The sequence below is a fragment of the Macrotis lagotis genome, chromosome 1 (genome assembly GCF_037893015.1).
Source record: "Macrotis lagotis isolate mMagLag1 chromosome 1, bilby.v1.9.chrom.fasta, whole genome shotgun sequence".
NCBI classification, from domain to species: domain Eukaryota; kingdom Metazoa; phylum Chordata; class Mammalia; order Peramelemorphia; family Peramelidae; genus Macrotis; species Macrotis lagotis.
The window spans coordinates 788366912-788381789 of NC_133658.1; the positions used below are offsets into that span (position 1 = coordinate 788366912).

The following is a 14878-nucleotide window of genomic DNA, read 5'->3' on the forward strand; positions in this document are numbered from 1 at the left end:
TGCTGGAGTCAATTGATAAATGGATAAAATTGATAAATTTAGACTTTATTTATCAGTTTTTTAAAATTGTTTAGACCTAAGAAGGATTTAAAAACAATATTAATAATACAAGTTAAATTTAAAGTGTGTTATGGGGTCATTTTTTTCTTTCTCTCTCCCCTTGTTAAATATTTACTAGTCAACCCCTGATTAGAGCTGTATTGTATGAAATGGGGTTATTTTGGGATAGGTTGGGGTGAGGACAGGTTCTCAAGATCTCCAAGCAAAAATTGGATATTGTAGAGTAAGTTCTTGTTCAGCTTAGGGGGTAGATTTCAAGGCCTCTGTGGTCCTTTCTTCTAACTGAGTCACCAGGACAAATAAAAGGTCCAGATCTGATGGTTCTTATTCAACATATTAATTGTATGTAACTTTAGGCCATTCTCCTATACCTGAGGTTGCATGAAATAGTTATGTTGGGTGTTTTGAAAAAATTCTTCCTTACATTTCATTTATAGCATGAATTTTCACTATCTATTAAAAAAGCAAACAAAGATAAATTTCAACCTAGCCCCTCTTAGGTTGATCATATATTCTAAATAAGGGTAGTCTAAAATACTCAGAACCTGTTGTCCTTCAAGCTAACAGTTTATTTCACCAATTAATAAAACTCAGTTAGCAATAGAACCTATCCACATGATTTATAAAGGGTAAGACCTACATGTCTAATGTTAGAAGGCAACACAGATTGATTTCTGAATCTCAATAAAGAAGAGATTTAATCCTACTGTAAAAACTATAAAAACAATGCCAAAAACTATGCCCTCTTATTGAAGATATGTTTATTATTTGAAAAGAGAGAAGAGTTTCTAAAAATTTTTATAGGTATTCAGAACATTTAGTAATCTTGCAAAACATAAATCATCTTTACTTGTTTTTTCCTCCAGTGGAGAGTTATTTGAAACAAAACAAAACAGTTGCCTTATGATATTTTTTATATGACCCAATACAACTGAGTAAAATATATGATTGGTTGTTGCCAAGACTGAGTTATTTTCTCTTTCAGTAACAAGAATGTCATCAGCTAAACATCTCTAAGAGGGACAGTTTGTTTGTGTCTGTATCACTTTGTCCAGTTTGTTAGAAAGTTCCGAATGAAAACAAACTTATTCTCATTCCAAGAGAGAAACTTATAGTGGATAACTTTTATAGTAGCCAGCTAGGTATCTGATTATTATTTTTGTGCTCCCTTGATGTTTCCATAATGTAAAGGAGAAGGTAATACCCCAAAGCATAAATTAGTGCTATAGTTATGTTGAAGAAATTAATAAATTGCTAATGTTTTCTCAAAAAAAAATAAAAGGATGGTCATTTGCTGTCTGTCTCAGACCATGGTGGTGGGGGTGGGCTTGCTGTTTATATGCCTTTTGAAAAGTAGGTATTCCTAAAGGGTAACCAATCAACTCTGATTGGTTAACATAATAGGAGGTGGGCTATATTAAAATGAGGGTCTTGGAGTTTGTGACTTGGGTGATTTAAATCTTGGTTATCCATTTCATATCACCTGTCTGACAAAAAGGAAAATCAACATTTTCCCTAATCTGTCAGCATAAACACATTGGGCAAGAATATACCCCTTAGCTCAAACTTAGAATTTTTTTTACTGTCTTATTAGGTTTTGGTTTGGGTAACTCTCTAAGAGAAATTTCTCACACTGGTGGGTTTTTGGATGAAGAAGTAGAAAAGAGGGGGAAAAACTTGGTCCTCATTCAATAACTAGTTATTAAATACAAGAGAAAAATATTCACTTCTCAGAGTTCTTATAGTTTTCCTTATCTTTTTTCTTACAAGTTCTGTAAACAAACATTGTAGATGTTTCATCACTGTCAAGCTCTTCCTTCAGAACCAACTTGTCGGAATCATTTGAATTTTCCTCACATGCTAGATAGTGTTCTGGATACAAGAATGACTCAAATTTTATACTATCCAAGCCTATAATTCTTTTTTGCCAGAACAAGATATCCTGGGTCTTATCTTCAATCTTTTCTGGAAAATCACCATCCTATAGGAAAAAAGAAAGGAAAATATGTCAGATATTATGATGTTGGGCCATAGACAGCTTAAATGGGAAGAAGTACAAGTATTTATATTATATAGAATATGGGTGGAAATATGTGTATACATGTGTGTATTACAAAGTTCAAAGCATACACATATATTTTATATGTATATATTATTCATATATATGTGCAAATTTTATTTATATATAAATATATATGTGTGTGCATGTGTGTGCTGTTACCTCCGTGATAATCTGTAACCCCAGTGTATCTCCCAGCACACCCCCAAACCCAGCATACCCAGTCTCTTCTCCTTTGCCTAGTTGGCATCTCTTTTACTCACAGGCAGATAAGATTCTGGTAGAGCAGTGCCAGACTTTGCTCTCCCCTCAGCAGGAAGTGGGAGATCATCAGAATAGTTCTTCCTTGGCCTTGTCACAAGGTTGGAGACAGAAGCTCACTGCTGTAATCACCCTCTAGTCCCCAAAGAACATAAACTGGGCCCGGGTAATTCATCTATTAAGAGTTCATCTCACTGAAAAACCCTATGGAATATTCTATAACCTCTCTCAGTGTTTAATCATTTTCTATTGTCCAACTGTTTGGAGATAGAATACTGCCTGTTGTGAACTGTGAGATATGGAAAATGATAGGAAACAGAGAGAGAGCATTGTACTGAATTTGGAAGACTTCTCTAATCCTTTGCCATTGACTTTTGCAGGAATGTTGGCAAAGTTCCTTCCCCTTTCTGGGTCTCAGTTTCCTGTCTAACTAATGATGGGGTTGAACTGGGATATTTTTAAAGATCTCTTCTAATTCTAAATTCTATCTCTCCATAGAATAGAGATATTCTGTAGTTATTTATTTATGTATTTATTCATTCACCTATTTATGTATTTAATTCTTCTATGAATTAAATTATCTAGCTATCTCTTAATTCTTTCAAGGACACTATGATTCATCCAATCATCCAGGGTTGAAACCTGTTATTCTTGACTTCTCAAGGATAGCCTCAATATACAATTCTTTGATTAATCTTTTTTCTAGTTCGTCAACATTACTGCTTTTTTTTTAAAAACTCAGAATTACTAGTATTATTCAAACCCAAGTCACCTCTTTTCCAGACAATTACAAAGGTCTCCTAATTGGTCTCCCTGCCTCCAGTTTTTCTCCATTCCAATCCATTCTTCACATAGATGCCTAAAGAGCTTTTCCAAAAGCATGAATCTGACCATGTTACTCTCCTCCTCGATGAATTCTGGTTGCTTTCTATTATATTTAAGAATATAATATAAACTCTTCCAACATTTAAAGCCTTTCTAAAACTGTGTTTAGCCTACCTTTCCATGCTTATTCTTTCTCATTCCCTTTCATTCAATCTCTGTTACAACAATCTGGTGTCATTGTTCCTCACACAAAACATTCATCTCCTGTCTGTTTGACTTTGCACAGGTTGTCCTCCAAGATCTAGAATGTATGTCCAGAATTATTAGGGTCTTTTGTTGTTGTTTAGTTATTCATTTGTATCTGACTCTTCATGACTCCATGAACTTGTCCATGGGGTTTTCTTGGCAAAGATACTGAGTAGGCATGTCCTTTGCCAGTGTGCTCTCATTTTACAGATCAGGATCTAAGGCAATTAGGAGTTATGAGATTTGTGCAGGATCACTCAGCTACTAAGTATCTAAGGATAGATTTGAACTCAGGTCTTCCTGATTCCAAGCCCATTGCTCACCCTCTCCACCAAAGAATCTCAGGCCTCCTTCACAGTTCCACCTAAGTGATGCTTTTCCTCACTCTCCCAACTACTCATGTTTCCTCCTCAGGAAGATCTTGTCCTAACTTTGTATATAACCTTCACATGCATTTATATGACTTCATGTTGTTTTACCTGATAAAATGCATTTTCCCTAAGGGTGAGTGTTGTTTTGTGGAAACAAATACAAAAACTTTGTATTTATATTCCTGTTACTTAGCATTGTTTTAGCACAAAGTAGATACTTAATAAAGATTATTGATTGATTGATTATTAGTTTCTCACATGTAAAATGAGGAAATGGACAAGATGAGATCCCAGTTCCATTTCAGATCTAAAAGTCTATATTTTTTCCTCTGTGTTATCTGACACTGCTTCTTCCACAGGTTTTTTTTTTTTTTTTGGTAAGGTTCAAATGAAATAATATCTAAAAAGTGTTTTTTAAACATCAAGACCTATATATATATATGTATATATATATATATATAAATTATTTTAACTAATATATATATATACATATACATATGTTATTCTCATCCTTCACACTTGATCTGGATGTTTACTTTACTGGACTTCCCTCTTATTAAAAGGATACAAAGAAGTATATAGTGAGATTTGCTCATGACCCCTTCATCCCCTAAACTCAGTCCTTATGCTTCTACTAATCTGGAAGAGGGGATTAAAAAAACCCTTATAATTATCTTTGAGATACCTTGGAACATCTAGGTGGCGCAGTTGATAGAATACTGGACCTGGAATCAGGAAGACTCATTTTTCCTGAGTTCAAATCAGGCCTCAGTCACTTACTAGTTGTGTCATCCTGGGCAAGTCACTTAACCCCATTTGTCTCAGTTTCCTTACCTGTAAAGTGAACTGGAGAAAGATATGACACACCACCCCAGTATCTATACAAAGAATACCCTAGGTCACAGAGAGTCATATATGACTGAAAAACACTGATATTTGAGATACTATATATCATTTTTTTCCTTTGGCACTTTTACCTCGCTAATTATTTTTTATTTAGACTTATTTAAGTGAGTTCATTGAGAATTAGCTTAAAAACAAGATTCATTCCTGAAAAGAAACCCAAAAAAGTATACTTTCATTCTTTCTTTAGACTAATATGGCAACTCACTTAATAGGTTATAATCTATGATTGATATGCCAATTAATTGTCATGATGATGGGCTTTAATATTAATGCTTGACCCACACATGAGCAAAAGGCCAATTGTTATTCACTGATTTTGGCAAATATGAGTGGTCTTCCATTATTATAATTTTTGTTTCTTTCTCTTTATTCTCTGGGTAATGGTTTTAGACTCTGGAACTGTTATTTCTAATATTTTCTAATATTTTCCTAGAAATGAAACTAAGACCTTAGGAGACTCAGTCTTACCTTGAATTGAAGTTCTTCATCACTTTTGCAGGATAGAAGATAACTCTTGTTTTCATCCTTTACAGAAATAGCTACTAAGAACTTTGGGCCACCACAACCATAATACTGTAGCATAAATTGAGTCCAGAGTTCATTGCCTGAGATTAAATGTTTATGTACTGAAATTATTTTGCATAGAAAAGTTTTTTCCCCCTCCCTTAAAATTTGAACATTTAAAGATAGTTACTAAGTCCTTTTTAACAGACCTCTCTTCTTGACCTTATACCATTTCCATACAACTGAGGTAACTAGAAAAATGTATTTTTCTTTTCATGGCTGCTTCACACTTCTTAATATGTCATTCACTTTGCATGTAAAAAAATTTAGATGTCAAGATGCTTTCTAACCTTAAAGTCCAATTTGGACCTTTGCTTTATTTAAGAAGTCAGAACTTCTATGTGACACTTCCATTTCTTAATCTTTCTTCTTGAAACACAATCTGAAGTATTTCTGAAGTAAAATCAGTCACTCTATCACTTTGTGGATCAGAATCTGTGCAGTGGAAAGCTTGAGACTTAATTTTGAGACATTTTAAGGATATAGTTGGAAGCAAAAATCATCTGAGATATTTTTTGGTTTTCCTTTGGCTTTGTTTAGAAATTTCTATGGAAAATTCTGTATTAGCAGCTATACTGATACAGACCCAAAGGGAATTAGGGACCTGGTAAGAAACCACAGGTAAGATCTTGACATAGTGAATTTGATTTTATGTCTTCTCTAAAAAGGAGACTGATTTTCAGATAACTAATAGTACAAAAATAATAAAGTTGGAATTGAAGCTTAAGATAGGTGAAGATATTGTTATGAGAATATTTAGCTATTGTAGAATGAATAAATGAATGAGAAAACATTTCTGTAGTGTTTATACTATGTGCTAGTCACTGTGGTTAGCATTGGAAATAAAAATACAAAAGCAAAATGACCATGACCCTCAAGGAGTTTATATTCTAATAGAGAGAGATAGCACATATGAGGTAGTGGTAACAGTTGGGCTGGGAAGTTACAGGGATGGCAAGTAGAACCACTTGGTGGTTAATTTGACATGTGAATACCAGAATCAGTGATAATGTTGATTTATTATTCTTTCCAGGGGGTGTGGGGGTGTGGGGGTGTGGGGGTGTGGGGGTGTGGGGGGGGGGGGTGTGGGAGGGATTTGCAGGCTACAACTTGGCAGGAAGATAGTTACAATGAAGACTGATCAGGGATTAAGCCACCAAAACTGAGTAGAATTAAGTGGGCTCTTGTCAGTCAGCATAGTCTGGATCCAGAAGAGGAATTCAAATCTCTAGGCTCTTAAAAAATTCTAAGCTAAAATGCTGAAATTATTGCAAATCTAATCAGTAGCATCACTGCCTATCTTTCAGAAATCATGAAGGGTAAGTAATGCTAATAGAATGACTTCCCATATTAGGTAAGAGAGTGGGTGGGGTGGAACTAAATAAACATTTAAATTTCTTCCAATTTGAAGTTTGTTGATTTTAAGGGGATAATTATTACAAGTTGTTCTGTGAAATAAATAGCAATATATACTTTGAGTCATGCTGCAGGTACTCTCCACAGGGAAGAAGAGAAATGTTTAAGGGCTTTGGATTCTTGAACTTCCCAGCAGTGTGTGCAATAATCAAATCCTACAAGGATGAATAGATATCCACATAGAATTTGTTCCAGCAAGGCTTAGGAACTTAAATGACAAAGTAGAGTGTGAAGAACAAGGATCTTGGGTGGCAAGGTGAAAGATCCTTAAAATGATAGCACAATTAGGTTGTAACTGAGGGTTCTGTCATTTGACATTTGGCAGGTCTTTTAACTTCTTTAAGACTTATAATCTTACATTTCTTTCAGGAAAACCATTTTTTTTTTGCATTTGTAAAATGAACATCTGGATTCACCCTTTCTATTATCCTTTCCAATGTTATGATTTTTTTTATTTCTACAAAATGAAAACCATACCTTCCATCTCCTCATCAGACATCTCTTCAAATATAGCCATGTCCTCCTTTTTTGAAAAGAAGAGAACTTTGTTTTTTGAATTCTTTAACATGATACAAATAGGAAATCCAGCCTTTTTGAGTGTTGTTTCACCTGCTTTAAAAATACAACATAGAAATGGGAGATTTTCATATTTACCAACAGACCTTAAGCTTAGTTTTTTTCATAGTGATTGATGACAACCTTTAGTTACCAAAGGATTGATTGCAAAATTGCTTATTTTTTAACTCCTTGATGAAAAACACAGATATGAAAATAAAAGCAAATTCTTTAAACAATGCATGTGACTATACCAACAATACCAAAGGGAGGAAGAGGAGAAGTTTTTTTTACCACATTGAAGGTATGAACTAATTTTCAGTTTTGTCTTTATATTCTCAATTCCCAGCAAAATATTTTCTACTTAGAGGATTTTTAATAAATGAAAAATTGAATTGAAGGATTGCTACTTGAAGTAAAAGGCTCCTAAAAAACTGAAGAAACCACCACTACTCAAGAGCCTGCAGGAACTCATGGAGAGTGGAAAGAATACCTTCCCTCTCTTGCAGAGATGTATTGGCTCTTGCAATGGCATCCCTCTGAGATTACCTAGTATTTACTTCGTATATTTTTAGAGTCCACAGGGGCAATTAGGTGCCACTGTGGATAGATCTGGGCCTGGAGTCAGAAGGAACAAAGTTCAAATGTGGCCTCAGATACTTCTCAGCTTTGTGATCCCAAGCTGTCACCTCTGTCTTTGTTTTTTTCATCTATAAAATGATGATAATAACAGCACCTACCTCCAGAGTTGTTATGAGGATCAAATGAGATAATCATTATAAAGTGTCCCTGATTATAATGTGAGGTCTTTGAGAGCAGGGATTGTCTTTTGCCTTTCTTTGTATCCCTAGGCTTAGGACAGTATCTAGCCCAGAGTGGTTTGGTTATTTCAGTTGTGTCCAATTCTTCATGACCCCATTTCAGGTTTTCTTGGTAAAGATATTGTAATGGTTTGCCATAAACTGAGGCAATCAGAGTTAAGTGACATGCTCAAGGTCACAGAGATAGTAAGTGGCTGAAGCTGTATTTGAACTCAGGTCTTCCTGACTTTGGGGCCAGGGCTCTATCCATGTCACCATGCAAAGTCAGTATTTAATAAATGGTTGCTCACTGACTGCCTAAAGAATCAAAACCCATCAATGGAAACCTCTTATTCCAATGGGGTATATTCCCAAGCACAGGCAGTCCTGAAGGTGGAATGAGAAAAAATTGTGTTTGATCAGGTTCTCTCATCTATATATTCCTTCCTATGTTGATGTCCTGCCCCAAAGACAAATAATATATACCTGACTTTTTCTGTACATTCCAGAGAGCCTGAGATTTCCTATTTGAAGTATGCCCTGATTAGCAGCACAAGTTCAATGTAAATAGGATGGATTTTGAGAATAGGAGAATTTCCAGAGCAACAAAGAAAACTTGGCCGCAGTCTCCTCTTTTCTTTTCCCTTGTAGTACTATTGTTTCCATTCACTGGGAGTGACACTGAGCCCATATCCCTTTCATGGAAAGAATCCAACCTTTCAAACCAGATCTGTTCCATGGGGACCCTAATTTTTCTCAAGACTGAGCAAGTTGATAAGACCATATAGGTATGTATTTTTAGGCATCTTCTCCTCTCCTCCTCCAGTCTAGAGATGATGTTTAGATAAATTAAGTCATATTTTTCTTTCAGTTTAGGAAGGAAAAGTTAAATCCTGAACTAAAAGAAATACATTTTTATTTACTCTCATTTTTTCCTTTTTTCTTGTTTCCCCTTGTTTTGTCTCCCCATCCTGTCCCATTTCCTTTAACTTCTATATTTATATTCAACTTGTCTTAGGAAAATTTGTCTAGAGAACCAAATATATTCCAACAAAAGAGACATTAAGGTCTGCCATCTTGGGAAACTGAGATATACAATTTAAAAAATCAGATTTTGTAAATTATAATTTTCAGATTTCTTGTAGGTGAATGGAAATCTCTATGAGATAATGACTTAATTCTTTAAATAACTCAATGCAGGGATAGAGGATTGTGGGGAATGAAAAACTTTCTATACAGTCTTCAATGGTAGTGGCTTCTCTGCTGCATTTACTTGCTAATAGTTCAAAATATAGATATTCTTCAATTTTTATAGCAGTTTATTTATGAGAATTCTGAACCAAAGAACTCATGGTATGTCATCCATTTGCTAAGGAGCAACACACCTCAAACTTTCTAGAACTGTAGGAGGTCCATTAAGGATGAAGACCTCCTATATAGTTAGATGATGGTGTCACTAGGAATTCCTATCTCCTCCCTCTATTGTCTGCATGTGTGTGTGTGTGTGTGTGTGTGTGTGGGTGTGGGTGTGGGTGTATATGTGTGTGTGTGTATTAGTCTCTGGGGCCCAAACTTTTTCAAGCAGATTATGTCTCCTATATTATTATAGAAGTTGATGTGGAAAAAATGAGATTAACTTAAGAGAATAATTATAATTGATTACAATATTGCATATTTAACAATGTACAATCTTGTAATATAATCATATATATATATATATACATATATATATATATTATAAAGAACAGTGGATAGAACACTAGCATGGAGTAGAGTCAGAAAGACCTAAGTTCAAATCTGAATTCAGACATTTATAGGCTGTGTGACCCTGAGCTTGTCAATTAACTTCTGTTTGCCTCAGTTTCCTCAAATGGAGATAATAATAGCTCCAAACTGTGAGAGTTGTTGTGAGGATCAAATAAGATAATTTCCTGCCTCATAGGCATGATAATAATTGCTTGTCTCCTTTCTTCTTTTCCTATTTTATATCATACTACAGTTTATCAAACATCTTCCTTATCACAACTCTGTGAATTGGGTAGTATAATCTCAAAAAAAAGCTACAAAACCATCAAAAAGAATTGTGAGTGAATTCTAAAAAAATTCTTTTGTTAAGATTTAAAATAGTTGTAGGGGTTACTTACATTAAAAATGTATGTGTGTGTTTGTATATGTAATATTTATTATTTGTTTCAAACATTCCCTATTTATATGAACCTCTTAATCTCTTCTGTGCATTAATAATAGTATCACTATGACCAGTCTTCCTTCCTTCCTTCCTTCCTTCCTTCCTTCCTTCCTTCCTTCCTTCCTTCCTTCCTTCCTTCCTTCCTTCCTTCCTTCCTTCCATTGCTTCTTTTCTTTCTTTCTTTCCCCTTGTTCATCATTATTATTCTCTCTCTCTCCTCCCCCATCTTAAAAAACAAAATCATATCAATATATCAATCTTTAGAACAAATTAGTAATGTCAGGCAAAATCCACATGCTGGGATGCCCAAAATTGCTTATGACTATATGCATATGGCTACTTACCCCTTAAGCAGCACGTATTCTCCTTAAGTTCTGGCTCCATACTGTTGGCAAAATTGGGATTAAATTTACAGTCCACTTGTGGGGCACAGCCCACTTCTTGACAGTCATCATCTACAGCTGCCATTTTATACCTAAGGAGAGTAGAGACCATACTGTTGAAAGACAACCAAAGTACTTTTGACATCTTATATTGTCTACCAATTGTTTTCCCAACTCATTTCTTAGAGCATTTTTTTCTGTTGACATTTTGTCTGCTTTGCAGTCTACTTTTCTTCTTTTGGGATATTTTTTATTCTTTGTTATATTGTAAACTTCTTGAGGGCTGGATTGCTTTTTTTTTCTGTTTGTATTCCCAGCATTCTGTACTGTGCTCTGTATATAGAATGCAGGTAGTTAATTTAAATATTTTAAAAACTGAAGTCAATACTTCAGTTAGAACCCTGAATATTTAATGTGCATTTGTTGAATGCTGTAATCTATTGACTAATTTCTTGGCTATCTGGTGGATTTCTCTTAATCATATGGACAGTCTTGTTCCATTCTTAGAAGTTAAACTCATCATGTCCAAGATAGGTATCTACTTGTGTCATCCCTCTTAGAAGCTTATCAATTCTTCTAGGGCAGAACAAGATCATATGTCTCATTCATTTTTTGAATGCTTGACATTCAGGCATTATCATTATATTTTGAACATACTATTCATTCGGTAGATATTTGTTAAATGATCAGAATAATGAACCAAAAACAATAGTGTGAATGCATTTCCATCGATGTGAAAATGCTACTGTAAGTTTTTCCAGTTTAAATAAGGCAAAGAAGTTAGTAAACAGGAAGTACTGAGGGAGGACCTGAAGGGGGTAGATTAGATTCCATGAATGAAGAAGATTCCAAGAATGAAAAAAGAAAGCACCAATCATAGACTTCAAAAATTTCACAATTATTATACAAACTCAAAGTTGGAAGGGACTTCCAATCTGTACCTAAATAAGTATAAAAACAGAGTATTCTATGTGTGGTTCTCAGATGCAAGAATAGATATCTCTAAGGAAAAGTTTAATTCCTACCAGGAGGGGAGGGGAAACAAGAGAGGGTCAGAGACTGGACACTCTTCTGTCTATAGAAAGAGAGGGTACTAGACTAGAATGATATCTATCTGTTCCCTTAAATATTATTAATTTGGGGGAAGTAGCTTTAAGGTTTACATTAAATTCTTGATCTCAGTTAGTTAAGGGAGAAAAGGCTTTATTTACAAGGCTTGATGCTCTTTCTACCAAATACCAGTTCTACAATGAACATCCCTAGCAAATAGTAAAATTCATAAGCTGTTAAACAAAATCAGGGAAATAAATGTGTATGAAAATATATCCAGATAATATAAATTGAAAGACCTCTCCTATTGAGAGATATTTCAGTTCAACAGAGAGAGAGAGAGAGAGAGAGAGAGAGAGAGAGAGAGAGAGAGAGAAAGAGAAAGAGACACAGAGAGAGAAAGAGACACAGAGAGAGACACAGAGAGAAAGACAGAGAGTCCTAGATTTCATCCAGGTGGAAAATTCCCTGAAGTCTTTAGAATAACAAACTGGGGGAAAGGACATGATAGAAATTGCCAGCTCCTTTGATGTTGTCTTCTTTTCAGAACCTTTTTCTCCCTTCAGTGACCTGGAGAGGTTGGAATTGCCATCTTCTCTTTTAAAACTGGAAGCCAGAAGAGCCCACTAGAAACCCAAAAGTCAGGATCTCTCTTCCCTCTTGCCTTTTCCAACTCTGTTATGCCTCTCATGTAGGTACAGGGCATGAGCTCCAACAATGAAACCACAAATACACTTCTCTATAGTTCACATTTCTTTCTTACCTGATAACTTTTTCTAGATGACTTTGGTGGGAGGGACAATGGACTCAGAAAACATGGGTTCTACTCCTGTTTCTTCCTCTAATTAGCTTAGGCTAATTAATTGTAGCCAAAGATACTTCACCTCTTGGGTCTTAATATCCTCATCTATAAAAAGGACCAGGACTGGATAATCATTCAAATATCTTCCAGCTCTAAGTTAAATATTTCATGGTCTTTCTAATCTACTTGGCCATCAATCAAATTAGAATTTTGAACCAGACTATGTCTAAGGTCTCTTCTCTTCTAATATTCTACGAATCCAGGTTCCTCTTGTTTATCTCAGTGTTTCTGGAAGAAGATAAGAGTTTGATGATACTTCTAAGGATTTGTTACAAAACAGAGTAGGACAAGGATATTGAGGGAACTATGGATAATCCTGCAACCATTTGCAAATTAAGCAGAGAAAACTAGGCTTTCTGCATCTATCTGACTGTAGAGTTCATGGACTTCTGTGATCCCAAGATCTATAGTCCAGTATTCTAGCACCTGTACCTTCCCACTGAGACCCACTGAGTATTGTATGTTTTGTTCCTACCTTCTGCCAGGTTGTAGTGTAGACAGTGCTCCTACCTGTGTGGAAGATTCTTTACAAATGATGAACTGACTTCTGTGGAGAGTCTTATATTAGTTGGCCCAGTAGGAGGAGACTAAAAAGGTAAAGTGGGTGAGAATAGCATTCAAAAATGATATAAACTTGCCTTACTTCTAACCCTTAAGAGAGAAGATATCATAAAAGAACACCAAGAGAAAAGAGAGAAAAATCTTTTGGAGGTTCTTTGATACTTCTTTTCATATTAAAAATCATTATTATATTGACCAAGACATGGAATTTTTCAGGTAGAGTCAAAACCTCAGAAATCACTCAGTACAATTCCAACTGAAACATGTCAGGGAACTAATTGCTTCTGGACACAAGCCATTTCAGTTTCATCTGCTTCTGTTAAGGGAGTTTTTCTTTATAATGAACAAAAACTACCTCCATATATAACCAACTATTTTCTGCTTCTTCTCTTTAGGGTTCAATAGATCAAATTTAATCTCTATTGCACCTGACAGTCCTTAAAGTTCCTGAAGACAGATATTTTATTCCCTTCAAATCTTTTTGTATTTCAGGTTAAATATCCCTAGTCCTTTTAATGTTGGTATGGTCTGATTGTGAGTTCCCTGTATTTTCTCCCAAAATGCCTTCCAGTTTGTTCATTTTATTCAAGACTAGAGAGCAGATGTAAAGAAATATGTATATTTAATCTGATGAATATAGATTATTGCCCAATCCTTTCTTCTTGGGGTCTGGATACTATTCCTATTTTACTTCAGCCTAAATTTTCATTAGCTTTTTATTTCTTTCTTTGGCTGCCATATTGCATTGTTGACTCATAGTTTAACTACTTAGTAATCATATTTCTATCACCCTGTTCTTGTGAAATTGAGAGCCAGATTTCACATTTATCCTAGGAAATTTCACCTTATTAGATTTAACTCATTTTAGTATGATGAAATCATTTTGGAACCTTACTTAGACACTATTTTAGCTATGTATCCAACTGGGTGTTACCTACAAATATAGTATGCCTGCATTATAGATATTTTAATTGATCTTTGTTTCATCTATGTTATTGGTTAAGACAGTGAAGATAACAGAGCCAATAAACTCTACACTCTTCCCTTCAAACTAGTATCAATACATCTCTGATTCCTTGTAGTGACTAATTTCAAACTCACCTTTTCTCCATTTCCTCCATGAGAATTACAAGACTGTCAAATGTACCTGTATGGTGACCAGCAAAAAAGTAAATGAGTTTAACTTGCCATATCTTTCCTTGCATCTCTGTATTTATATTCACTATTTTTAAGTGTTTCTGCACATCTATTTTATTACATTTATACATTCGTGTTTCTCAATTTGTTTAGCCCGTTCCTTGATTGATGGGCATTATTTTCTTTGTTTTCTGTTTTTTTGTTATTACAAAAAAATGTTGCTATGTAAATATTTTGATATATACATATATATGTATAAAACCTTTATTTTTATAATTGATCTTTTTTGGATACATTCTTTGGGATCAGGGTCTTTGGGTCAAAAGGTTTTTATCAGTCCCTTTTGTTAATATAGTTCTAAATGGGCTTCCAGAATGAGCTGGCCCATTCATAGTTCCATCCATTAGGAAGTCTGACTTTCTACAACCTTTCTAACACTGACAATTTTTATCTTTTATCATTTTTTCCCAATTTCTTTGGGTGTGAGGTAGAACCTAATTTCTATTTCTTGAATTATTAATTATTTAGAGCACTTTTAAAAATGGTTGTTAATAATTTGCAATGTTTTTCAAAATGATTCTCAATTATTTTGACCATTTAGAATACATTTTGATTATATTTGTTTTTAGTTCCT

At 34.6% G+C, this 14878-nt stretch overlaps 1 protein-coding gene across 1 annotated transcript; it reads right to left on the bottom strand.

Annotated features, from left to right (window-relative positions):
* Positions 1-843: 843 nt before the first annotated feature.
* LOC141488410 (interleukin-18-like) lies at positions 844-13066 on the bottom strand. The gene is made up of 5 exons (XM_074188457.1): positions 13022-13066; positions 10596-10726; positions 7186-7317; positions 5197-5333; positions 844-2041 (listed from the first exon to the last, which is right to left on the bottom strand). The coding sequence occupies exons 2-5, from the start codon at positions 10717-10719 to the stop codon at positions 1784-1786; spliced, it is 651 nt and encodes a 216-aa protein (XP_074044558.1). The 5' UTR covers positions 10720-10726; positions 13022-13066; the 3' UTR covers positions 844-1783.
* Positions 13067-14878: the final 1812 nt, after the last annotated feature.